At 34.6% G+C, this 25,672-nt stretch overlaps 2 protein-coding genes across 2 annotated transcripts in view; one reads left to right on the top strand and one right to left on the bottom strand.

Annotated features, from left to right (window-relative positions):
* The window catches only part of LOC144852883 (speedy protein A-like), a 78,258-nt gene extending 53,496 nt beyond the window's left edge, over positions 1-24,762 (bottom strand). Inside the window, exon 1 of the mRNA XM_078710921.1 lies at positions 24,751-24,762. The gene's annotated coding sequence lies outside the window, so the exon portion shown is untranslated. The remainder of the gene's footprint in view (positions 1-24,750) is intronic.
* The window catches only part of LOC144852864 (zinc finger FYVE domain-containing protein 26-like), a 28,127-nt gene continuing 2,961 nt past the window's right edge, over positions 507-25,672 (top strand). Inside the window, exons 1-38 of the mRNA XM_078710892.1 lie at positions 507-1,064; positions 1,266-1,350; positions 1,898-1,981; positions 2,491-3,111; positions 3,616-3,780; positions 3,962-4,044; positions 4,289-4,437; positions 4,760-5,584; positions 5,973-6,142; positions 6,520-7,447; positions 7,857-7,956; positions 8,399-8,616; positions 8,789-9,012; positions 9,495-9,667; positions 9,943-10,028; positions 10,540-10,640; positions 11,353-11,445; positions 11,752-11,947; positions 12,269-13,167; positions 13,485-13,712; positions 13,916-13,981; positions 14,408-14,587; positions 14,991-15,086; positions 15,743-15,890; positions 16,142-16,332; positions 16,870-17,012; positions 17,152-17,192; positions 17,448-17,614; positions 17,864-18,024; positions 18,709-18,885; positions 21,571-21,736; positions 22,083-22,175; positions 22,453-22,515; positions 22,755-22,901; positions 23,432-23,629; positions 24,537-24,718; positions 25,061-25,214; positions 25,522-25,581. Of these exons, the coding sequence (XP_078567018.1) occupies positions 667-1,064; positions 1,266-1,350; positions 1,898-1,981; positions 2,491-3,111; positions 3,616-3,780; positions 3,962-4,044; positions 4,289-4,437; positions 4,760-5,584; positions 5,973-6,142; positions 6,520-7,447; positions 7,857-7,956; positions 8,399-8,616; positions 8,789-9,012; positions 9,495-9,667; positions 9,943-10,028; positions 10,540-10,640; positions 11,353-11,445; positions 11,752-11,947; positions 12,269-13,167; positions 13,485-13,712; positions 13,916-13,981; positions 14,408-14,587; positions 14,991-15,086; positions 15,743-15,890; positions 16,142-16,332; positions 16,870-17,012; positions 17,152-17,192; positions 17,448-17,614; positions 17,864-18,024; positions 18,709-18,885; positions 21,571-21,736; positions 22,083-22,175; positions 22,453-22,515; positions 22,755-22,901; positions 23,432-23,629; positions 24,537-24,718; positions 25,061-25,214; positions 25,522-25,581 (8,259 nt within the window). The 5' untranslated portion in view covers positions 507-666. The remainder of the gene's footprint in view (positions 1,065-1,265; positions 1,351-1,897; positions 1,982-2,490; positions 3,112-3,615; positions 3,781-3,961; positions 4,045-4,288; positions 4,438-4,759; positions 5,585-5,972; positions 6,143-6,519; positions 7,448-7,856; positions 7,957-8,398; positions 8,617-8,788; positions 9,013-9,494; positions 9,668-9,942; positions 10,029-10,539; positions 10,641-11,352; positions 11,446-11,751; positions 11,948-12,268; positions 13,168-13,484; positions 13,713-13,915; positions 13,982-14,407; positions 14,588-14,990; positions 15,087-15,742; positions 15,891-16,141; positions 16,333-16,869; positions 17,013-17,151; positions 17,193-17,447; positions 17,615-17,863; positions 18,025-18,708; positions 18,886-21,570; positions 21,737-22,082; positions 22,176-22,452; positions 22,516-22,754; positions 22,902-23,431; positions 23,630-24,536; positions 24,719-25,060; positions 25,215-25,521; positions 25,582-25,672) is intronic.

The following is a 25,672-nucleotide window of genomic DNA, read 5'->3' as shown; positions in this document are numbered from 1 at the left end:
TTTGTGATTTGTTTTATTACTGTATTACTGTATGGTGCTGTCGGTATCTTGAACTTACACTGAGCAGTAGTGAATAGACAATATAAACAAAATATTATCAGTTCGATTTTGTTTGACAAAGCTCGAGCAAAGTCTATCGAATACATTGATGTTAGGAACCAATTTTTATCAATTGAAAAATAGGTCAAAAATTAATGTTCTTGCTTCAACCGTGTTTATATACTTATTCTTACAGATTATTGCATTTTGATTTGAGAGAAACGAAAATATGAAAATTATTAGTTATATAATCCTGTATTACTTTTTGTATTACTTTTACATTTCTTGTAAATAGCCTATTGTTAAATTTAATTTTTTATTTTGATTACTAATTCTACTGATTCAAAAGTGTAGCTTCCAATAACGATTTTACGCGTGACCCATAAATGTAGAATCTTGCTAGAATTTAATAACGGCGGCGCTATTCATATTCAATATAAAAAATCTTTTTTTTAATCCAATATCCGCGAAAAGTTTTTCGACTACAGAGGGCGCACTATAAAAACATGCATCAGCTGAGAAATTGTCATCAGAAATGCGGCAGACTGAGGAATTAGGAACGAAAAAAAGACCCAAAATTATCATGATAATATAATAATTGGAAATCGGAGCATATAGAGGTCAATAATGACTACTGTACTATCAGAATCAACCTCAAGAGAAGCTAATCTTATCGCAGAAAATGAGCTGACGCCATATAATGCTAGGCCTAGGCCAGCATCCATTTGTCGCAGTAGTCGCAGCGTTTTACTTAGGGACTCAATGCTGTCGTTCAGGAAGTATTTTCAACTTGGGCAGTGGGAGCTAGCTAGGGCATGCGCTTTGAATTTTTGGAATCTAGGAGGTGGAGAAGAGAATTCCTGCTGTGGTAAAGTCGAATTTCAAGAGGGTGACGTGCATGAAAATCCAAATCTAGGGCTTGATGAATTAGTTGATGGCTATGCATTTGAGAATTTTGATAACGAAGAGAGGTTGATGATTGAAAAAATGATGTTTTGGGCAATACAAAATCCAGAAAAATACAGGTATGTCTAAGTACTAAGCTAACTTTTATTGGCTAGAAAAAATAATTACCTTTTAGTTGTTCACAAACTATCACTCACTATACTTTTTTATTCTTTGTTGATAAAATATAACAAATTATACAGCGTTAACTATTTGTGCTTTTTGTTTCGTATTTAAAGAATTAAATATTAACATATTTATTTATATTTATTTCTTTACAGTTTTGGTTCACAGAGCGTTATGTCACCAGAGCATCTTTCCTTACTATGTTGCCAATTTCTACAGGACAAAAGTGTTCGCACTCAAGTAAGCGTTTGACATATACCCTTTTTACACTGCCGAGCTTATAACAAACATGTGGCGTGTCCGGATAAATTTTCTTTTCACACCTGATTCATTAACCTGGGAATTTACACTGCAATATACCAACCATGTAAATGTTATAGATCAATCGAAATATCACCCTCTCATGCATAAAGAGACACCCTAGTAACGGTCTGCTCATTATAGCTCCTACAATTTTGTTTTATGGCAATACACACAAAAATTGAGTCTACTCGTGAAGAATAATATCTTGAAATAAAAATGAATAACAAATAACCTCAAGTTTTATTTATTAAATAAGCGAATAAACAAAATCAATCTTATCTTAATTGTATGTAAATTAAATACTATAGTGAGGGAGGATAGTAAACAAACAGGTAAAGATACGCTGAGCGTTTTACACCGCAAACACGGGTTCATCCCGGGTGCGTCCCGGGTTGACTTGACGCTGAATACATTCCGCATCACTTACCCGGGTGGTTCGCCACACACTGTTCAATTAAATATAAACTTTTTTTTTCTTTTCTAGACATCCAGCTTTTCATATCACCTTCAATTTAGCATACTTCTGTTAATGTGCAAGAATATCGGTTTTAACAAATCCACCTTAAAGGTAATTACAATAAGCCTCGTAGTCATATTATTTAAACAGTGGTCAATCAGGCATATCATTTTCTAACACAAACTACTGTAGGATTACAAAACTTCATGATTTTTACTACCTAGCCCTACCGTACATATTGTCTTCTAGTGAGCTTGGTTCTAGGGGCCAAGAATAATTTAGCCCACTGGACACACAACAAAGCAATGGTCATACAGTAGAACCTCTATTAAGGGGACACCTTCATAACTCAACAAAGCAGGCCTGGTCTTTAAAAAATTATAGGTGTGCTACAAATTGCACTCAATACATTCAGGGATGCTGTAGGTGCTGTGTGTATTTTGGTGTGTAGAAGTTTACCAAAATTAAGCGTGTTGTAAATCGCACTCCTCAAGGGCAGTTTAGGAGTGTGTTAGGTGAGTGATCGCAATCGCTCACTTTAAAAGACAAGGCCTGACAAAGTGTCCCTTAAGTAGGGTGTCCTGAATATGAATTGAATTTTTATTTGATTAATTCTTCAGGAACTCTATCAGTACTTCTACTCCTTGGAGAAAAAGGAAGAATCATCAACAAAGAGTCAAAATTCACAGATGTCTAAAAGTTGTCAACGACTCCTTCAGGATATTCTTATAAAAGATCCCATTCTAGGATGTACAATCATCAACTTTCTGAATAGCTTTTCGTCCAAGACTATCTCTAAAACCATTGTCCTTTCAACAATAACCACACTTATAAATATGGTAAAGAGTTCTAAAGCTATCGATAAGTCACTGTGCCTTAAGATATACGATCTAATCGCAAAAACTCAGTGGCCGCTAGATGATGCAACAGAGAGCGTGAAGAACATGGGTAGAGAACTTTTAAATATCGCAGTTAGCCAGCCTTGTCTTGAGCTACACACACTGTATTCATGTATCGTGTACAAGGAGGACAAGTTTGTAGAACTATGCTCCAGAATTAACAATGACTTCATGATGGAATACAGAAGAAGATTGATACCAAAAGACAAGTTGGAATCTGGAGAGGATATTGCCAATGGGTACGCCATGTTGGGAATGAACAGTATGAATCGTGAATCCGTTTGGAAACGACTTTACTTCCAGTCATGGAATAACAAGCAGCATGTGCTTGAACAAATTGTGGTAAGATGCATTGATGTATTAATATATAACTAGAGAGTCAACTAGGAGACATCAAGGACTCCTCAAAATGGCCACAGCCATATTATAGTCCCATCCAATGGGTTAGGGTTAACGCTTTCTGAGCTAAGATTTGATTTAGTTTAGTACCCTCTAGTGGTAATTACTGTATAATAACTCTTGGTATATTAACTTTTAAATTTGCTCTTGTTTTTAGGTTCTCTCTTTTAATAACACTTTGCTTTCTCGAAATGTTGCCACCAAAGACTTTAATTAAGGCATTAAGACACTCTTCTGAAAAAGGTGCCAATGGCGGAAGTCAATGTTAAGAAGTCATTTATTAAAAGCTCTGGCTACACTATCAAACTTTGTGTGACAAAATATGTGATGTGCCCATATATGGACATGATAAAGTCATCGCTACAGTACTGTACCATATTTGGGCACATCACACTTTTGTCAAACTAGTTTGATAGGGTAGACAGCTTTATATGTATTCCTCCTCAGCTATCAAGTTTATCATTTATCAAAGAAGAAATGTTTGGGGAATTAGCTGATCTGCTAGCCCCACAAGAGCTGTCAAATCTCAGGGTATTGGTTGTCTTGCTTGGTCTGGGTATTGTCACAACATCTTCATCTGCTAGCAGTCTTCTACAAGCTGTTGATTTTAAGGTAAAAGTGCCACTGTACCTTGGTTCTTTCTTACAAATCACAGGGTGATGGTTCAAATCTGCGACTTGGTTTAGAAAGAATTTATTTTAGTTAATTTAATTACCAATTATACTGACTGTTGAATGCCTTCCACGATAACTGATTTTCCATTAAATTTACTGTACTGTTTTTTTGTTGACAGAGCAACGATTCTCTAATGAGTGGAGCATGTCAAAGGTTATCACAGAGCATTGAACTAATCAAGTGGTGTATGGATAAAACAAGGTATAGGAATGTTACAATCACTGTTACAGCTCTGTCTACACTATCAAACTTTATGTGCTGGTTTGATAGTTTAGAGAGAGCTTTTTACTTGTAAAAACCAACTTCTTAACATTCCATCTAAAGGTTATACAATGAGACTGATGAATCTTGTTTATAAGACTATGATTCCAAAAAGTATGCCAAATAGTTCAATGTTTGTAATTGAGAGGATTGTACATAATCATGGTCTTTATGTTACTTCTAGTACTGTAGATGAAGATGGTGATAGGAGAGATGTTGAGGTTAACCTTCTAAGTGGCCAGTCAGCATTGAGTGTCATTCATCACTGTGGCTGCTGCTTCAGTCTAGAGCCTGCAGATGTGATTGATGCACTTAGTGGAATTTTTACAAAAGGTTAGCCAGTCTATACATTATACACCATTCCAAACTCTGTCATAGCAGAATTATATTAAGCTCTTTCTACACTATCAAACTTGTTTGCCAAAAAAAGTAATATGACATCATGTCCATATATGGGCACATCACATTTTTTTGTCACATAAAGTTTGATAATATAGACGGAGCTTTAGACTCTTGCCAAAATACTACCATTCAAACAAATACTAAATCCTGGTACAAGACTTGTTTTCATTGGCAAAAAAGTGCCAGTACCATTGCCTCACATAACAAGGCTTAATTGAAGATTGTATGGTTTAAGTTAGTTTTTTTTTCTCAGATGAAATGATATCAATTGCGAAGAATAAACAAACTGCAGATAAAGTACTGTCCATTGAACAAGCAAGGGACTTGTCAGTGTACATGAGTTTTATTGCAACGATGGAATTCGCTAAAGCAGTTGCTAGACCGAATATAACACCCACCTTTACTCAACAAACTACTGTGTTCCAGAGATCTTTGATATATGCAAAAGAAAACCTCCGCAAGATTTACCCTCTGACCTTTCGTGTGGAAACCCTGGAGAACATTTTCTCGCTCTTGTTTGTAAGGTTTGACGATCAGAGGTCTTCAAGATCTGGAAGTGATTGCGACGAATCTTTAGGAGAGAGCAGCTTTGGGTTTGTGCGACAAGGACGTAAGAATACCAGTAGCTCTGATCTGTACAATTCAGAAAAGCTTGAATCTGGTGGTTCCAGCAGCAGCCTATCGGGTCTGTCAAACCAGATGACCTCTCATGGATTTTTAGCGTCACCAGCGGTCATTGATATCTTTCTGAAGGTTTTTAAAGAATGTCTTAATGACTTGAGTGACACATGTCTTCAGAAGTCAGATGGAAGCAGCCTTGGAGAAAGCAAAGAGCTTCACAAACATCTGAAGTGTTCAATCTCTCCATCTGAATTAAAACAAAGAATTGCCAGACTTGAGAAATGCACAAATGAAGCTCTCTGGCGTTTCCAATTAGTATCTGAAAAGGTCAAAGGGCAGGAGAGTTACAGCAGTCATGTAGATGATGAACTTGGAAGGCTAATTGATGAGGAGGTACAGAAAGAAAAGGAAGAACTGAACAGGCAGAAGAAGAATGTTCAACCTGGCAGTCCATATAGTAGGATTTTTAAATTAGTTTTTTCAACAAGTTTTCAAAATTAATTATATATATATTTGTCTTGACTTCTTAGTACAAGACTACTGTACTTCAAAGATCAAATTCCCCTATTCTTTTGTGTAGAGTGCCAAGTTCTTTATTGTGAACATGTGCTGTGAACATGTGCAGTGGGACTAACAGCTTTACGTCTACTCTCAACCCAAGAATACAAGAAAGATGTCACAGATCTAACATGCTAGTCTAACACACTTACCATTATTATGTCATTCCACTTTCTTATTATTTAGAGTGACCTATTTTTTATTTTATACCAATGTACTACTGTAGATCCTCTGCTACTTCTACTAGTTACTGTAAACTAACATATGATTTCACAAACTCTCTTAAGGTTTATCAACCAGCAGTGATAGACGTAAAAGAAAGATTAGCCACTATGCAAAATCATCTGCTGTATCCAAACCAGCTACTTCTGATGGAATAATTTCATACATGCTTTCAACTCAGGAGATGTTAGTTAGAATTTGCATGGTAAACGGAAAGTTTCGAAAAGCCAAACAGGTATGGAATTTTATGATTATTATTTTTAACATATGGTTTCAAAATGAGCAGACATTATGTATTATCTTTACGATAAGAACAATGAATGGAAAATGTGTCTGAAGCGGTTGTCAATGCCTAGTCCATAAATGACACATTTTTGGTCATCAGAACAATCTGGTGTCCTGTAAATTCTCATTAAAATAGTTTTGAAATTTTCCCATCCAGGTAAGCATCGGGTGAAAAATATAGAGAGCTCCAACTCGACTTTCCAGTACTGTGTTGCTTGTCAGAGAGGTTAACAGGCAAAAATGACATTCAACTGAAACTTTCTATAAATGTGTAAAAATGGGTAGAAACTATGTTCTTTGGATTAACAAATTGTTACATTTTTTTAGGTGATTGACATGTTTGGAATGGACAACGGTTGCGAAGTTTCAGAAGTGCATTTTTCACAACACTGGAATTCCGCAATCGAACAAGTTCAAAGTTTAGATGTCACTGCAATAAAGAGGTCATCGGCACCCACGTCGCAATCTTCCCGGTTAGGGGTCATTGCCAACATCGCAAACTCTGCCGTCTCAGCAATGTCTGCAGGCAATGTCGTTGACGAAACTCTTGCAAGACTGCCGTCAAATTTATATAAACCACTGGAACTTAATCCATACGTGAGAGATAAACTAGGTCTTGTTGAACTGTACAATCATTTACAGGGTAGAAATATTTCATGTATGGTTGCACTAGACTTGGCATGTACGGCTAGTAAATTCTACGAAACATCACTAAGTTTATTAGATAGAGCTGAGAGTTCTACCGTCTCTAACACTGCCATTGCAAAAGGAAGTGATTTGAGTATGCTCGGTGTTGGTGAATTTGTCCAACTTTTGTACGGAGCCTTGAGAGTTCAAAAAGATGCTATGCATTCTGACTTCTTAAAACAAAGTGTTCAGGAACTCCTTCTGTGTGGCAGCAGACCTCTCCAATCTACAAATCTTGATAGGAATGTCAGATGGCACAGAGAACTTTTTAATTCAGTTATGGATTTTAAGCAATCCCTGTCGCCAGAAAAGTCTTCTAAATCGCCCAAGAAATCTCCTTTGAAACGAATGCACCAAAAGGACGGAGTAACTACAGCCTCCGTCCAAAAGTGCTCCAGTAAACTCATGCAAGTATTGGATGATGATGTCACTAAAGAGCTCAAGGTATCAAAGTACTACAGTCACGGAGAGGAACACTCGCAGAAGCAGGTGAATTATTTGAAGACAATTTGCGACCATGTAAACACCTTGGCAAGTGTGCTTCTAGAATCTCCAGATTGTCAATCTGGTAAGAAATATATTCAGTATTAGTCAAAGATGCACTTTGAATCTGGTAAATAATTAGTGTTATTTACAAACGAAAATATTTTATACTACTTATATTAAAAATAAACTTCAGTTACCAAAACTTTGAAAAAAAAGAAAAAAAGATTTGTTTATTTTAAAAACCAATACTACCACTGCTGCTTGCCATTTCAAGAATACAGTCATGAAAAAAATTAAAATAATATAAAATTTACAAGTAAACCAATAAAACCTCTTACAGGGACACCTTCAAGACTAAACAAAGAGATGTCCCCTGTGTTGGTGTTGTTATTCCTTTCTGCACATTTTTCGATTCATAGGAAAGTGTCCCCTAAATGTCCTCTGGATAGGAGTGTCCTGAAGTTTTGAACTGTATTTTTATTTATTTTTAGGTACACAACCCAAGCCATCAAACCCATTTTCAGTGCTCAGCAAAGGCCCTCATTTTGAACTTGGTAAACTTATGTTCCATGATAACATTTCACCATCCAGGTAATTTATTTTATTTTTCAGTATCCAACAACAATGAACTGACAAACAATGAATGTTTATAAGTGGAATGGTACAAATAATGATATGAGGTGAATGATGAAAGGTTATATTTCACTGAATAGCATTATTTGTACCATTCCATAAACATTCATTTCACGTTCAGAATCACAGTATGGTCTTGCAAATTTTTTTTCGAAAAAAACACTATTGAACGATCGTTAAATAGTGCGTACTATTGCACATCATACAGCAATGGTGTTATAGATGTTATATAATATTTAATACTATCATCAAATAAAGTAATAAATACTATATCAATACTATACATAATTGAGCTAAGTATTGATACTTTAGAATTGGATTCTTTTCTATAGCAAAAATTAATTGTTCTCACAAAGCATACATTTTCAAAACATCAAAATACCTGAATTTCTTGATATAGATTGGAAACTATTGCGAAAAGCTTGAAACTTGATCTTGTGGACGTAATGGTAAAAAGTTGCTGTCCAACTATTTCGCTATATTTGCCACCAGTGATCAAATCACAAATGCCTGATGGGCAGTTGGTATTAAATGGTGGAGAGGAGTGGATAGAAAAAGCTCGACATCCAGCTACTGTCGTTAAGGATCTACTATCTCGATTGATCCGGCTGATGAAAAGTAAGAGATTTGTTTTAAAAACAATTTTTTGCTTAAATCAAGGTAGATGTGCTTAAGTAGAAAAATAGTTTATGCCAGCACCAGGAACTTTTTCCTGGGCTTTCTTGTGTAATCTCGTAAATCACATTTCCAATTAAAAGAAATGAACATGATTTTTTCTTACTTATTGTAGATCACATTGGAAGCTCCAATGCTGAGGGCATCTTTGACATGGGTGGCGCATTTCTTGCAAGTGGTATGCCAGAGTGGTTTGACATTATCACAGCAACTTGTGAACTCCAGTCCATTGACCTTGATCTTTTGATTACTAATGAGGAGAAGATCTGTTTCTTTACAAATCTTTTGAATCTTTTACTAGCCCACGCTGCTATTGGTTATATACATGGACAAATCAAGGTATCACAGCCTACACCATTAAATATATGTCACTTGTCAGTCCAAATTATTGGTATAACATTAATTTAATTAATTGCTTAATATGTATTCGATTTGACTTTTGATTGACTTGATTTGGTAACATTTATTTAACTAATAGAACATGATAAAAACAATTTGAATAAAATATGTGATCTACATTTGAAGATGATATATAAAGGAAATAAGAATATTTGATAATAAAAATTCTTTTCCCCCGCGCTCCATATCGACGACCTCTAAGGAGAGCAATTAGTCGCGCTTCTTAAATCAGCAATCAGTTTCGCCAAAAAGAGGATTCCCCTGTCTGCTTTGAAGTGCGAATTTACTTCCATTACCTCACAGCATAATCATTTTTTAAAAGAGCAAAATGCTCTTCTCGGAAACACAAAGAGAGCAATTTAGTGCTCTCCTGCCTTTTCCTTACATAATGGACTGTAAATGTGTATGTTATATATCTATAGGTAAACATGGAACAGAATCCACTGAGCCACACACGGCATGGTTCGTTAGGTTGTAAGTCGGGTCTTCGAGATTGGAACGTCAAAGAACCAGCATGTTGCTCATCGTCAACATTAGATCGCCTTTTGTACTACTCAAACATTTCGTACAAAGTCGGACAGCTTGGAGTTATTAGGTAACTTTTACTATCATATTTTATATTTTATTTACATTGCTGAAGAATTCTGACCTTTGTAGGTGAGGGAGTGTTTGTTGGTTACACAGATTACCAAAGGACATTAATTAAGTATGTGGACATTATGGGATCCTAATCTATACTAATCTATACAAGATACTTTTTTTAAAAAGCAGCTGTACTTTTCCAAATTCATGGTGCTCAGTGATGTTTTTAAAAAAGAATATTTGTTTGTATCGTTGAGAGTACAATATTATTTTTCTGGTTGTTTACAGTGCATTTCATTTACGATTTTCAATTCTCCACAATGAGCTTCCAGCGCCAGCTTCGCTTGGACCAATACTAAAGAAACTGGATGCCGGTTAGTTCTTTCATTATATTTCTACTGACGGATACGAAAGTGTTTGAAAAACAAACAAAAAACCATTATATATATATTGTTCCTTAAAAAAATAATTTTTTTGTTGAATATGCCATTTTAATGTTACATAATAGTTATTCACTTTGACCAAAAACTGGACCGAAAAAAAATGTCCTGAAAAATTGTAATTTAAAGCAAATAAAGCAAAAAATACCTAAATTGTCTGTCAGACACTGGTTTTTGGTTAACATTAACCGTTTCTGTCTTTTTATAAGTGTAATAATTATATTTGTTGATTTTTTTTTTCTACAGAAGTGATTAACTATATTAAAACTGCAATCTGATTTTATTCCTTATTTTTCATGTTTTTGATGGACAGTACATCTTTAAATCCTCCATTCTTTATAGCCAGTGAAAATAGATATTGAAAAAAATAAAAATTGATAGAAATACATCTTTTTAACTAAATTCTATTCACTTTTAATACACAATATTTTTATATATATTTAAGGCCTCGAAAGATCATCAAAGTGGAAGAAATATTTACCTGGATCTGAAAGCAGATTGTTGTTTGTGGTTGCCGATAGCTGTATCTCATCGCCTATTTTACAGGTTTGTTTAAGGGAATCTTCTTTTATAGTCCATCGAGTCTGATGATGACTAGGTGAGTAACTGTAGGTGTTTCAGCCGTACATGCAGATCCCTTTCTGTTGTGGAAGAATCTTTTGCAATGAGTATAGCGATGACAAAAATTGTCTTTAAGGGGAAGGGCCCAATGGAAACCTAAAAGATGCCAGAAACGCATGTTTTCACCAGCTTTCCATTCTTCAGGAATAACCATCTTCTAAAGACATTTTGTGGACACGATCTGTACTAATTTTGTATTTCGTTGAGTGTTAATAAATACATACTGTATCATATATATATGATAACAAACACTTAAAAAATTTAAAAAACAAATTTTCCGTATATGTATGTGATGCGTTTATATTTTTATATTAGTTTTTATGTATTAAATAAATGATATTTAAAACCAATTTTACACCCAGAATCCCCCTTTAAATTATTAATGACTATAATAACTTATGTTACATGCTTATATTTGTATTTATTTATTTAATCACACACTTGTTTACAGACCAGCTAATTCTGGCTTAGGAGTGAACAAATATATAAAATAGCAATTAAAATAAACAAAGATAAAACATCAAACAAAATAACTTTAAACAGTCTTAAACACCGAAAAAAATAAAAAAGAACGATAAAGTAAGCAAAGGACTAAACATTCTTTTTTTAAATATATATATATGTTGACTGTCTACAGGTTTTAGAGGAAGACCAATTACATGTACAGTTGTCAGATGCCATGAGATCATATCTTGATAGCCATGTCTTAGTGAACAAAGAGTTGATGCAGGTAAAAGGCATTATTGTTTGTCAATCCATATGCCACGAAAGTTTCACTGAAAACTCTGTAAAAAGGTTCTGGTGGAACTCCAACTTCTTGTCTAAATGTCACTGAATTTACAATAATAAAGATCAGACTTTATTACCTATATTTCCAAACATTGATTGATATTAGCTCGATCTACGCTATCAAACTAGTTTAACAAAAAAAGTGTTATGTGCCCAAATATGGTAGTGATAAGACATCACATCAAGTTTGATAGTGTAGACAGAGCTGTTGTTTACTAAAAGTTGATCAAACTCTATGCTTCCATAGGTAACAATTCCCCAACAAGTTGCCTGGTTCCGCAAGGACTTCACAGGCAAGAACCTGCAAGAGAACATTGAATCTGGTAGAATCTTTGAAGGATTGATTCACTTTTTGATAGCGCATGTGTCAGAAGAACTTGGAACCAGTTTAGATTCACTCATCTTAAGTTGCTCCCCCAAAAGAATTGAGGCCTTTACAAGAGGTATTTGTTGATACTTTACTGATTACCGCATGTTTTTTTCTATTTCTTATTGTACCTGTTAATATGATTATGTCAGAAATATTGGATAACTTGTTTATAAGCTTTGGCAGAAAGAACTAGCACAGCCATCATCATTTTTAGATTTTCTATCTCATTCAATGCTACAGCTACAGTATCTGCTTTCTTTCTTGCTTTATCATTTGATCCAATTTGATTACTTAAACATATCTTGTCATGTTGTCTTCATTTGACATTGTTGACATAATTTTTCACTCTTCATAAGCACATTGGTCTCTACCATTTATGATTTATGTTTTTTAGAAGATTTTCCAGATGAACCAACTAGCAAGATCAACGGATTAAAGATTAAGATAAATACGATGGACTTCAATTTCGGTTACACCTTCAGTTATGCATCTGGACATGGCCAACGGATGCAAAGACGATCTTCTGCACCTGATCTCAGCCAACTTGCTGAATACGAGCATGAACAAGTCCATCAAAAACCAGTGTTCTCACCAAACAAGGAAACTCTACAGTACATGGAAGCAAGGAATCGTTTCATATGGACAATATCAAAGGTGGTTGGTGTCTTTGATGGTGGGTGTGGTTGGAAGTTGTATGTATCACCAGAAGCCATCAATGATGTCACCGAAGCTCTGATAAGTGGTGATACATCTTCTGAAGAATTGGAAGATTTTCCAGTTTTGCAGAAATATCTACAATATTTTGCAGGAGTTTTTCTTAGTTTTCATAATGAGAATCATAAAACTGGTGAAGCAAAATCTTTATTGGATGCTTGTGGTAACAGTTACTCTTACATCTTTGGAAGAGTAGACAGTGACACTTTTCAGGAGACTGTTAAAGAAGATCTGAACAAAGTATTAGAGAATGGAAAATGGCAGCAAACTCTGGATATACTAGACCTTCTGATACACTTTCAAAACATTGACTCTAGTGATTTGGTGACATTACGCGACTATGTCTTAATAGGTCTTCATGTCGACTCTCGCAGCTTGGATGTTACGGCATCAAAGAGGTACTTGATGCAGGTTCAGAATCATGATCTTCTAGTGAACTCGGTGCTTACTTCTCTTTCATACTATTCCTCTGGTGACTGTCTGGAGTTGCTAGAACACTGCTTTTTTCAGTTGTCTCCAGACTCTCCACATGTGCAATTAGTTCAGCAGAAATATAAAGAGATGCAATTGTATAGTAAGGTATGAAACATCTTCCTCTGTCTACACTATCAAACTTTATGTTAATAAAAAATGTGATGTGCCTATATATGGACATGATGATGTCATATCACTACCGTATTTGGCCACATCACACTTTTTTTTGTCAAACTAGTTTGATAGTGTAGACAGAGCTTAACTAATTATTAATTTGAATGATAGGCAGCATATATGTTGTGATAGCTTAATAGCAACTATGCACATTTTCAAAATATTCATAGTTTCATTTTAGTTGTGTGGATTTTATCGGTAAAGTTCAAGCATGCTCACATGTCTGAATATTTTCTACTCTGTTTCAGATTTCAGAATATGCAAAGTCCTTCAATCCACGGTCATGTGACATAGTCACAAAAGAAGAAAGCGAAGATTTATGGAATGATTTGGTTAGCTACAAGCGATGGCAGTATATAGCGGAGCAATCATATGCAAAGCCAAAACAAGTCTTGGCAGTTATTTTGTCATGTCACGAATATGAAACTGCTCTCACTTGGGCTGATCTTCACAACTCAAGTGTAATATTAAAACAGGTTGGAATAGAATAATATTTTGTTTAAAAGGAGATATTAAAAATAATAATATTAATTTCCTATGAACTTATTTAGAATTTGAGGTTATTTAACAAGACAGAATGAAAAGATTCCAAGGCGTGAATAAAAGTCACAGATGCCTGCTTTAAATCCTGATTACATAAGTGGTTTACATTTATCGTAAATTATTATTTCTTTTATAGTTGATTGAGAAGAAATACTTAGTATCACTGCTTAAGGAAAGTCATCCAAATATCAAAATATACCAGGTAAATGATGTTATCATTGTATATAAATAATATGATAATACAGTATTATCCTAATATTTAGTAATTCAATAATATTGGATCCATGGTGAAAAGCTTTTTTGCAACATTTCATGTTTGTAAACCATTGTAAAATAGACACCACTGTGATCTAATTTCTTTGTGATTTTTTTTTTTATAAATATGATATTTATAAATTCTATTTTATATTGGCTCCATGGCTTTTATGCAACATTTTCATGTTAATTGTTTGAAGGTTTGCATGGCGATATCAAATGTTGATATAAGATATAAAGTTCTGAAAAGAACTGTTGAGTTTCTTGACGTTTCGATCAATATGCTTTGATCGTCCATTTCATGTTTTTACAAATTTTAAAATAGACACACTGGAATCTAATTTCTTTGTAATTTATTTTATCACTTGACCAGATTCTTGAGAGCACCAATGACAAACAGTACTGCTTTTCTCTGTGCAAATCTCTTCTGGAGACATCTGGTGTTAGCTTACATGGAATCCTATCTATTGTACAGTTTGTTACAACACACCTTGCAGACCACATTCCATCCAAACAGCTTCAAGAATTCAACGCAACAACGATTGGTGTTAATGTAAGAGAAAGATCTATAAAATCTTCCCTAATCTATAATTTCTTATAATTAAATGTATCCTACAAAAAAATCAAGGTTTAATGCACAATTCTCAACAACTTCACAAAAGACTCGGAAACCACAATATATGATTCAAATGACACTTTACAAATCTGTACAGTAAACTATGTGGAATTAGCATTAAATTTCTCTTTCTTTGGTTTGCCAAATCATTGTAGACAATATTATAATTTAATATCTTTGCTATACACTTAGTTGAAAGCTTAGGGTCAAAGGTCACAAAATTCATTTGATTTGATGTTCTTTGGAACATGGAAATTTAGTTAATTAATTGTGACACTATTTTTGCAATGGCTCAGCTGCAGTGAGTCTATTACTTATGCATTTGTCTTTTGTACTGTAGATGTTACTTTGTATGCCATCCGTAACACAGGCTGGATATGAACATCTGATGAGCAAGCCACTGTTAATACTGGAGCAGTTGATTATGAATTCCAATGTAAGACTGCACCTGACAGGTCGTGGGCGACCCATATTGATTTTTATTATTTTTTCATTATGTACATATTTTATTTCAATTTGTTTTTGTTCATGAATGTTGTCTGGTGTGCGTGTTCATATGTATATGGTATTCAAACTTTGGTACTATTAAACATTGTAATTGTGAATGAATAAAGATGTTGTGCTGTTCCAACCGATTTACCATTGGTTATTTCAAAAGTCCCAACATGGAAAGGGGATTCTTTCCAAACCATTGAGAAAACTATGCGACTATTTTGCCTATAGTTTGCAGAACCTATTTTTTAATTTTTCAATTATTATTTATTTATACTGGGTGATTTCTTCAGTTGATGAATGAGCTCCCAGAGGGCCCAGTTATGATGAGTGGCTGTGATGTACTAGTACACCGGGGTAACCCCCTACTCTTCTCGAAAGATGTACTATGAAGTGGATGTGTACACTGGACCTACGGTTTATAGTCCTTATCCGAGATGACTCGTTCCACTCTCTTAACCGCTCGGCCACTCATTAAATAGAAAGTGAAGCACGGTTGCAAGGGTTTTTTTGTGTACTCAAAACATTAGAAACTCACACGATTATTCAAAGAGATGGCGAGTAATTTTTTTTTTTTTTTATGTGCATTCATCTTTATAGCTTGTAGTTGCTAGCAATGTAATGTCTGTTTTGACTGGACATCTTGATAGTCAACCAGATATGACCTGTTGGAAGAACGAGATTGATCAGCTAGTCTCAAAATATGCCAGAGAGGCACTTGTTATCAATACAATTGCACAAACATGGGGTAATTAAAAATTTATTTTACCCAATTCTCACTGTTCCCCTAAATTTGTTCAGTAGTGTGTAAGCTGTTTGTTTTTTCCACAAAAGAGGCAAATACAATGAGATAAGAAGGCTCATTTACCATCATTGCCATTGCTGGCTTTAGTTTGAAAAGGGCACCCATACTGCAGCTACGCGCTAGTGACCAGTGCTATACAAATTACAACATTGACTACATTATGAGAATCAGCTTATTTATATATATTTCTATAGATGACTGCTATATGGAAGATGAACCTGTACAATGTACAATACCCGATGATCCAGAGACAAGCTCTATGATGGATGAAATGAAAGACGACTTGATTCACCAACTACCCTCTTCACCACCAAAGAAAGAAGACTGGGTTAAAGACATGGATGTAACGTTTTGCATGGTTTGCAAAACTGAGAAATTTAGTATGGTAAGTTTTAACTCTAAAAGTCTTGATAGGATAATTAATTTTTTTCTACGCACGAACAATGAGTAGAGAAGGCAAACTGTAATGCTTGTTTCCCACTGGGGTGCAACGTAAGAACGTAATTGTAGCACAAGTGATTTTACCAATCACAAGTGATGGATTATTCAAACTCGCTTTACATCCTTAGTGGGAACCGAGCTTTAGTATGAATCCTCATGATTATAAATTGTGAGCATTGTGTTCTTGTAGGAAGAATGGAAGTTTTTTTATGACCATAATATATAATATGGAATTTGTATATCCACATAGTTATAGCAAGGCAATCAGACATCAGGACACTGAGCTTGCCTTGCCAATATAGGACTCGTAACAGTCCTTTGATCTTATGTCTGGCTGCGACAAATACCAACAGTTAGTGTACTGTGTACATATTCTCTGCAGTGCATGGTGTCTGTTAAGTGGTAGATAAACTGTTTGAACGCCAGATCAGCATCGTGATTGCCTTGGTTATAGCCCATTAAATTATGTATTATCTTATAGTTCAATAGAAGACATCATTGTCGCCGTTGTGGACGAGTAGTCTGCTGGCGCTGTTCACAGCTTCAAGCAATTGTCAAAGGTTACGGTGAAGTTCCTGTGCGAATATGCGACGATTGTTATCGTCATTTCATTATGCCAAGAAGGTAATATTTGGACCATAGACTTAGCAGTTGGTTAATACTATTATGTAAAATGTGCTTTGAAAACCCCTTCAGCTCAATTCAATCTATTTGTTCATAATTGTGATTTTAGAATTGATATTTTAAATAAATGTTTTTTTAGAATCTCTGTCAGACCAGACATGTCTCCACGAAGGATGTCAGGTATAGTATATTTTATTACAAATATTGTACAGATATTTTTGTTAGATTATTATTAAAGTTTCTAAGATATTTTATCAGGTGACCTCTACTGTGACCTGTGAACTTTTTGTAGACCCTGGATGTTATCTAATATCCTCAAACATTAGTTAAATGTTAATTAAGGATTTTTACTGACCATCAATATATCAATATTAGTAATTTATTTTAGAGCCTACATTTTATTTTTTAAATCTCCATTTTAACATCTATTCGTAGGTTCCAGTTTAAGGCCAGGTAGTGATCGCAGAACAAGTCGTACACCATCCCCTAGTCCTAGAAGCACTACCCCACTGCTGTTACCTCGTGCTGGAGCAACGCATTTCAAGCTAAAGCACGATTCAGCTTATAACAAGACAGTCCGCGACGAGTTCTGCTACGACCAGGTTAATAATTAGTGATTTATATTGGATTTTTTTATTTATTTTTTTTTTGCCATTATTGCTATGTTATTTTACCATTGTTATTATTTAAGTATAAGATGCTTGTTTTTTTTCTGTCTTTGGATATAAAAATGAAAAAAGGTTAATACTTAGATGTTGAAATAGATCACTTTTATACTGTATATATCTCTTTGATATTATCGATTTACAGTGTTTGAGCAAAATACATAAATATTTGATTTCCTATTTCAGGCACCAAGTACATCACTTTGTATTTCCATACTTGACCTACATACTGACCCCAGTGAATGCGGAGTCTTGGTTCTTGAACTATGTCAAAGTTTGTCCGAGAATTTACGACCGTTGAAACCTGGCGTACCAAACCCAGAGATTGACTACAACTTACTAATAAGGTAATAAATCTACAAATAATTGATTATGATGTTTCAAATAGTAAGATTTAAAGCTCTGTCTACACTATCAAATGCACAAATATGGTAGTGATATCCAATCATCATGTCCATATATGGGCACATCACATTTTTTTGATAGTGTAGACAGAGCTTTACACCTAAATGCTATATTTCTAAATTGTTGCCATACAGTGTAAAACATGTTAAAAGTTCTCCATATGATCAGATGCCTATGGCTAACACTGTTTACATGTTTTATACCTTATTTGAAAAATACCTTACATGCTTCATTCCTTATATGGTTCATTCCTTGTATGGTTCATACCATATATGGTGCACTCCTTATATGGTTCATACCATATATGGTTCATGCATTGGTTCATACCATATATGATTCATACCTTATATGGTTCATACCATATATGGTTCATACCTTATATGGTTCATCTTAGTTCATACCTTATATGGTTCATACCTTATATGGTTCATACCTTAGTTCATACCATATATGGTTCATACCTTATATGGTTCATACCTTAGTTCATACCTTATATGGTTCATACCTTGTATGGTTCATACCTTATATGGTTCATACCTTTATGGTTCATACCTTAGTTCATACCTTGTATGGTTCTAAATACCACACTTAGTATGCATGTTTAAAATCTTTCATTTTTATTGCAGCATGATTAAAACCCTTTTATTTGATGCCAAGTTAAAGTTCATGAAGGCAGAAGCTATCCACAAGATCGAGCAGTGTGATACATATATCAGTCTGGTTGATCTGCTGTCCAACTTTGTCACTGCCAACTGTCTAGACATTCCAAGTATTCAACAGTTAACAAAGCCTGATACTGCAAGGTTAGGCACAGAAATGTGATATATAATGATCTATAAATTCTATAAATGCAGGTTCAAATTTTTGTAAACATTTTGAGAATTTTTCCCATACAAAGTTTCCCATTCGAAAATCAAACTGTAGTGCATGCCGTTTATAACTGTTCTAGCTACTCCATGTTCAAATTTTAAAACATTTTTTGAATGGCCTAGCTTCCAGGCCTTCAGCTTCATTCGCCAATGATTTTGGGTATATAAATTTAAAAAATATTTATTTGAGAACAGTAAATGTATTATAAACATAATGAATGAATTTGTTGCATATAGGGAATATTTTGTTTGATTTACTGCTCTATTTAACTTACCTTGTAGTCCAGGAGTATTAGACTTTGAGGTAGAAATAAATATGCTAAAGCTGAATTTTTCAGGATAGGTCCCTAATGTTGTCTGAAACAACATACTAAAAGTCCCCGGGTTTCCCCGTTGTGCTTCTACCCGATTGGGCCATTTTTCAAAATGGCGGCCATCTTAAAATTATTTACCATATGTTGACAACCAGTAGGTGTAAGTAAACAATCTTGGTGTCAAAATACTCAGAAGACCCATATTTATATTCACTGTAATGGAAAAGTTTAACAAAAAATGGTCAGAAATGCCTGTTTTGACCTTTGACCCTAAATTTGGATTATCTCAATATCTCATCAACGACTGGCCGTAGAGACGTCAAAGTTGTCCCAAATTATTCAGAATGCCCAACTTTCTATTCACTTTAATGAAAGAAAAATACCAAATTCCTTTAGAAACCTTCTATTTTGACCTTTGAACTATTGACCTAGACATATTTTAATTTTATAGACATCTTGGTGATCGATAGGAGTACACAAGCGAAATTGGTGTCAAAATACTCAGAAGACCCACATTTATATTCACTGTAATGGAAAAGTTTAACAAAAAATGGTCGGAAATGCCTGTTTTGACCTTTGACCATAAATTTGGATTATCTCAATATCTCATCAACGACTGGCCGTAGGGACTTCAAAGTTGTCCCAAATTATTCAGAATGCCCAACTTTCTATTCACTTTAATGAAAGAAAAATACCAAATTCCTTTAGAAACCTTCTATTTTGACCTTTGAACCATTGATCTGGTCATATTTTATACCAAAATTGTATAGAAATCTTGGTGATCGATAGGAATAGGAATTTGGTGTCAAAATACTCCAAAACACCCATGTTTCTGTTTACTCTTATAGAAATAATGTACTGAATGCGATTGAAAGTGTTTTGACATTTGACCCTAATAATTACATTTTAATGAGAATTAGTCTATTTCGTGCCTAGCTTACCTGTATAAACCGACAATAGCCCGTGCTCTCCAGAGGGAGGGCTTAGATGCAAAAAGTTAAATTTAAGTTGACATAAAGATAGACAGAATCTAACAATTCATCAGTATGGCCATTGCCATGAGAGGTAAAATTCATTCCAAATTGCTCAGATGCTAAACAGACAAACCAAGCCCCAATTTTAAACTATATATATATGATACATTTTACTGTCTGTTTGGGCTTTAGCCTGTTTTCACTTCTTTTATTCATTAGTAACCAAACAAATTTTATTATTTATTTATTATTTAAGGTTAGAAATTAGTCCTCCAAAAAATGCCACGCCTTCTCTATATGGCTAATGTCCATGTTTAAACTTTGGAGCTACACCAATTCTGAAATGTTTCCTCTTCGGCAGTGTCATTTAATATATAGCAGAGACCACTACTGGTTGATTTTACACACACTTATTGGTAAAATTGGTTTTTTTTTTCAATTGAGCTGCACTATTACATTTCTTTGTGTATATAGGTCTGGAGTACATAATTCATCTTATAACATTTTTTAAATTGTCTAAAACTGCACACTGTACATAGTCACCCACCCAACCATTTAAGTTGGGCATTCTGAATAATTTGGGACAACTTTGAAGTCTCTACGGCCAGTCGTTGATGAGATATTGAGATAATCCAAATTTAGGGTCAAAGTTCAAAACATGCATTTCCGGTCATTTTTTAAAAAACTTTTCCATTATAGTGAATATAAATATGGGTCTTCTGAGTATTTTGACACCAATTTCGCTTATGCAGTCCTATCGATCACCAAGATGTCTATAAAATTAAAATATGCTTAGGTCAATAGTTCAAAGGTCAGAATAGAAGGTTTTTAAAGGAATTTAGTGTTTTTCTTTCATTAGAGTGAATAGAAAGTTGGGCATTCTGAATAATTTGGGACAATTTTGAACTCTCTACGGCCAGTCGTTGATAAGATATTGAGATAATCCAAATTGATGGTCAAAGGTCAAAACAGGCATTTCCGGTCATTTTTTTAAAAACTTCTCCATTACAGTGAATATAAATATTGGTCTTCTGAGTATTTTGACACCAAAATTGTTTACTTACACCTACTGGTTGTCAAAATATGGTAAATAATTGTTAAGATGGCCGCCATTTTGAAAAATGGCCCAATCAGGTTGAAGCACAACAGGGAAACCCGGGGACTTTTGGTATGTTGTTCCAGACAACATTGGGGACCTATCCTGAAAAATTCAGCTTTAGCATATTTATTTCTACCTTTGGCCCTTTTTTTGTCTAATACTCCTGGACTATTGCTCTAACTTTTATATGTAGTGACTGACAATAAATATTTTTAAACATTTAAATTTTCAGGCTGATCCGTGACAGATTGTTAGAGAGTGAGAGGTTGAATCTTGCCATGGAAGTGTCAACAAAGTGCAGGCTAGACACTGGGGCTGTGTGGGCCTCTTGGGGCATGAGCTGTCTGAGGTCTGGCGATTATGAAGGAGCTAAAGAGAAGTTTAAAAGAGTTTTAAAAGTAACAAAAATGAGATTAAACCTACCTATGTTAGAGCTATAATGATAATATATAATAGTTCATTCTTATATGGAGCATAATATAATGAAATCTCTCAATGCACTGCACATTATTACCACGGTTATTTTTTGGGTCAAACACGTATGGAAACATACTCCCATAATAATGCAGCTAGTAATCAGCGCAAAGTTGTGTCTTGATCTAACCAGTTTATACTGTACAATGTGTGTAGATTTGTTTTCCATTCTGTTGTTTCTACCGAGATAGGTATCTTTCCAAACTACTGCCATTATGGTTGGTTCTTTTTGTCTAGCAAATAGGTTTGAGAGTTACGTTTTCATTTCAGACCATCGATGACAAGAATAGCCTCCATCCTCCGTCTAAACTGCTTTCAGATATTCTTCAATTCCTGCAGTCTGTCAACACTGAGGCTGTTTCGGTGAGTTTGATCTATTATGTCTTTGAAATTTACTATCTACTGTTGTCACATGCAGGAGGAATACTGTATACCGATATTTGATAGCTCCATATGTAACTACATACACATGCCTATATATGGACAATGATGTCATCACTACCATATTTGAGCACATCACACTTGTTTTGTCAAATTTATTTGATAGTGCAGACAGAGCTTTACTCATTTGATATTTGACCCATTTATCTGCCGTACCCCGGTATTGTGAAAATAAAATCTTTCTTTCTTATTCATTCAGGTTCAGGAAATCAGCAAGTCATCTCCAAGCTATATTAGAGAGTATTTTGCTGATCCGAAACAGGTAAATACAATATGTTATATAAAAATAAAAAAATAAAATATATTACATTAGGGCTTGGTCATAGTGTTGCATCTATATTTCGCCTTGTTCGTTTCATAACGTTTCACTTTAATAGGGGTGTCCCAAAGGAGGGTTCTACCGTATATGAATAGCACATTACATGCTTACAATGTCATGATTAAGGATCTTATTCTTATTGTGTAACAAAAATGGTGTTCTTTTTCGATTTGTTTTTCTAGATAACATCTATTGTTGAGCAGATGTACCGTGCACCAACTGAGCAGTGCAAATGGTATATAGAGACTTTTGGTACACATCTACTGATGGTGGAGTTCTATATGAAGCATGATTACCTACCCAAAGCACTACTTTATATCATTGCTAAAGTAAGGTCATAAGGATGTATCTGGGTTCATGCAGTCATTGAAAACCGGGAGTTAAAATATTTCCCAAGCCGGGAAAGTTATTGAAAATTTGGACCTACGGTTTAAAGTCCTTATCCGTGAAGACTCGTTCTAACACAAGAACCATGGAGCAAGTGAGACTTGAACCCTTGCCGATGTTATGGCTACGTAATTACGGTTCCACTGTCTTAACGGCTAGGCCACTCACTCAAATTAACTCTTGAGAAACTGTATGCACCCTGTGTATTCCATTTTGGTTCTTTTACTTGTTCATCTATTTTTTTTTTCCAATTTTGGATAAACAGAAAATTTAAAGTATTTCAAACATAAAACATATTTGAATAGTATCATAATGAAATAGATGATAAACATTTAAAAGAACATGAAATTAATATTAATTTAATTATGTTAAAGAAAAGTTAAAAGTTCAGTGTTATTACTTAAAGGGCAAACTTAATCATATGACAGATAAGACAACAATTTTATGAAGTTTAATATACTATAATTTACAGAAATGTGATCCATCCGTATTCATAGAGGGTATCATCATTACATGCGTTAAAGAGGGCGGTATTTATAAACTCCACGAGCAGATGATGTTGGTTGACTCGAGTCTTAATATGTGGTCCAAGTACCTGACAGCAACATGCCGATATTTGTCCAGCAAACGATATATGCATGTACTGTATCAATTCCAGGTTTTTATGAAGGTAAAGTGAATGCCTCTGAATCTGGTTAATGCATTGAAATGATACTTTTACACAGATCCTTCTGAGTAATACACGTTTTGTTGTATTTGCCATCAAATGTATCAATTCACTGTTCCCCAAAGCTTCACTACCAGAGCATCTGAATCTGCTTAATGCATTGAAATAATACTTTTACACAGATCCTTCTGAGTAATACACATTTTGTTGTATTCGCCATCAAATGTATATCAATTCACTGTTCCTTAAAGCTCCACTACCAGAGCCTCTAAATCTGCTTAAGTACATTGAAATTATACTTTCACACAGATCCTTCTGAGTAATACACGTTTTGTTGTATTTTCCGTCAAATGTATATCAATTCATTGTTCCCCAATGCTCCACTACCAGAGCATCTGAATCCGCTTAAGTACATTGAAATGATACTTTTTTACAGATCCTTCTGAGTAATACACGTTTTTTTGTATTCGCCATCAAATGTGTATCAATTCACTGTTCCCCAAAGCTCCACTACCAGAGCCTCTAAATCTCCTTATAAAGTACATTGAAATGATACTTTTACGCAGATCCTTCTGAGTAATACACGTTTTGTTGTATTCGCCATCAAATGTATATCAATTCAATTTGGGCATGACCACCATATTTGCGCACATTACACTAATTCGATAGTGTAGACAGAGCTTTACATTTGCACAGTGCATTGAAATGATCCTTTGGAGTAAAATCTTTTTTTCCCCGTATATATCATGACCACCATACAATTTGCAAGAGCTATATACTTTAGACTTAATAAGCATGTCGTCAAAATTTTGTTGTTAGATGTGGGCAAATGGGGTAGTAAAATAGAAAATAAAATCAACAAATAACTACTAGCCCGAATGAATAATGACAGAAATAACTTGCACTTCAGGATTATGTTCGGGCATCGATGACTTGTATTCGGTTTTTCCAAGACCATGTGAAATCATATGCTGATTTATTTGAACGACTACACTATCTGGACACAGCAAAACACCATTTGAAGATGGTCAGTGATTCAAGAGGGTCATCACCTGGACATCAGATGTCCCTGTCAGCGTCAGATGTTGCAAAGTAAGTCAGTGGTGTGTAGATGAATGACACACCTACTTTTATTCAAATAGTAAATCATGGACGGATGCTAGGCCGGGAAGCTAGGCTATTAAAAAAGCAGTGCTCCAACTTTAGATGTGGAGTAGAACAGTTATAGATGCCTCGCATAACAAGTTGATTTCCGAACACTACAAGTCAACAACATTGTATGGCAGAAATTCAGAGAGAAAGCTGAACGTGCATTAGAGCGTGTTTTTTGTTAGATAGAGCTAATTCCAAATGACACGTGATGTGTAATTGACCAATCAAATTACAAGAATACAATCGGGTGCATTATAATAGTTCATATAATTTTTTTTCCAGGCACATAAAAACAATTGAGATGCAACTAGAAGTCACGAAGTGTCTCCATCAAGTGGAACAATCTGAAATCTCAAATATGCTCTCAAATGCCTCTAAACAAACCGTTGCTACACTGTTTGGAGGCAAGAAGGAAAAAGAACAAGTAGCATATATGGTGTGTATCTTAAGGGGTAGATAGCATTTTTGGGGTGGAAAAAAGGAGCCATTTAGGGGTTGGTGATTTGCCTAGGGTGTCATTAGGAGCTATACAGTAGATATATAAGGAATGTTGTAAATTATTTAAAATGTATTAATTGAAAATGTTCCAGTAGTTTGTCATGAGAGAAGATATCAGGCAAAAATTCTAGACCCAGATAACCATAAATAATGGTGACCCTTTCAAACACTATTTCTCTCTTGCTGGAAACAATGGTCGGTGATGATAGTAATAATGATGATATTCATTTCTTATTCCAACACAGATGTTAATGATAGGACTTGATATGGATCGAAGCTTTAACCTTGGCTACAAGATTATTCAGGTAATAGTTGTAGTAGTTGCCAAAGACCGCTTTTGGTATGATTCTAGGAGTTTATTATACGTATTATTTTAATATCACTTCTTACAAAATA

Source organism: Antedon bifida, chromosome 9, assembly GCF_963402885.1.
Source record: "Antedon bifida chromosome 9, ecAntBifi1.1, whole genome shotgun sequence".
Taxonomy (NCBI): domain Eukaryota; kingdom Metazoa; phylum Echinodermata; class Crinoidea; order Comatulida; family Antedonidae; genus Antedon; species Antedon bifida.
The sequence above is the reverse complement of the archived record's forward strand: the minus strand, read 5'-3'. Positions and strand labels throughout refer to the sequence as shown.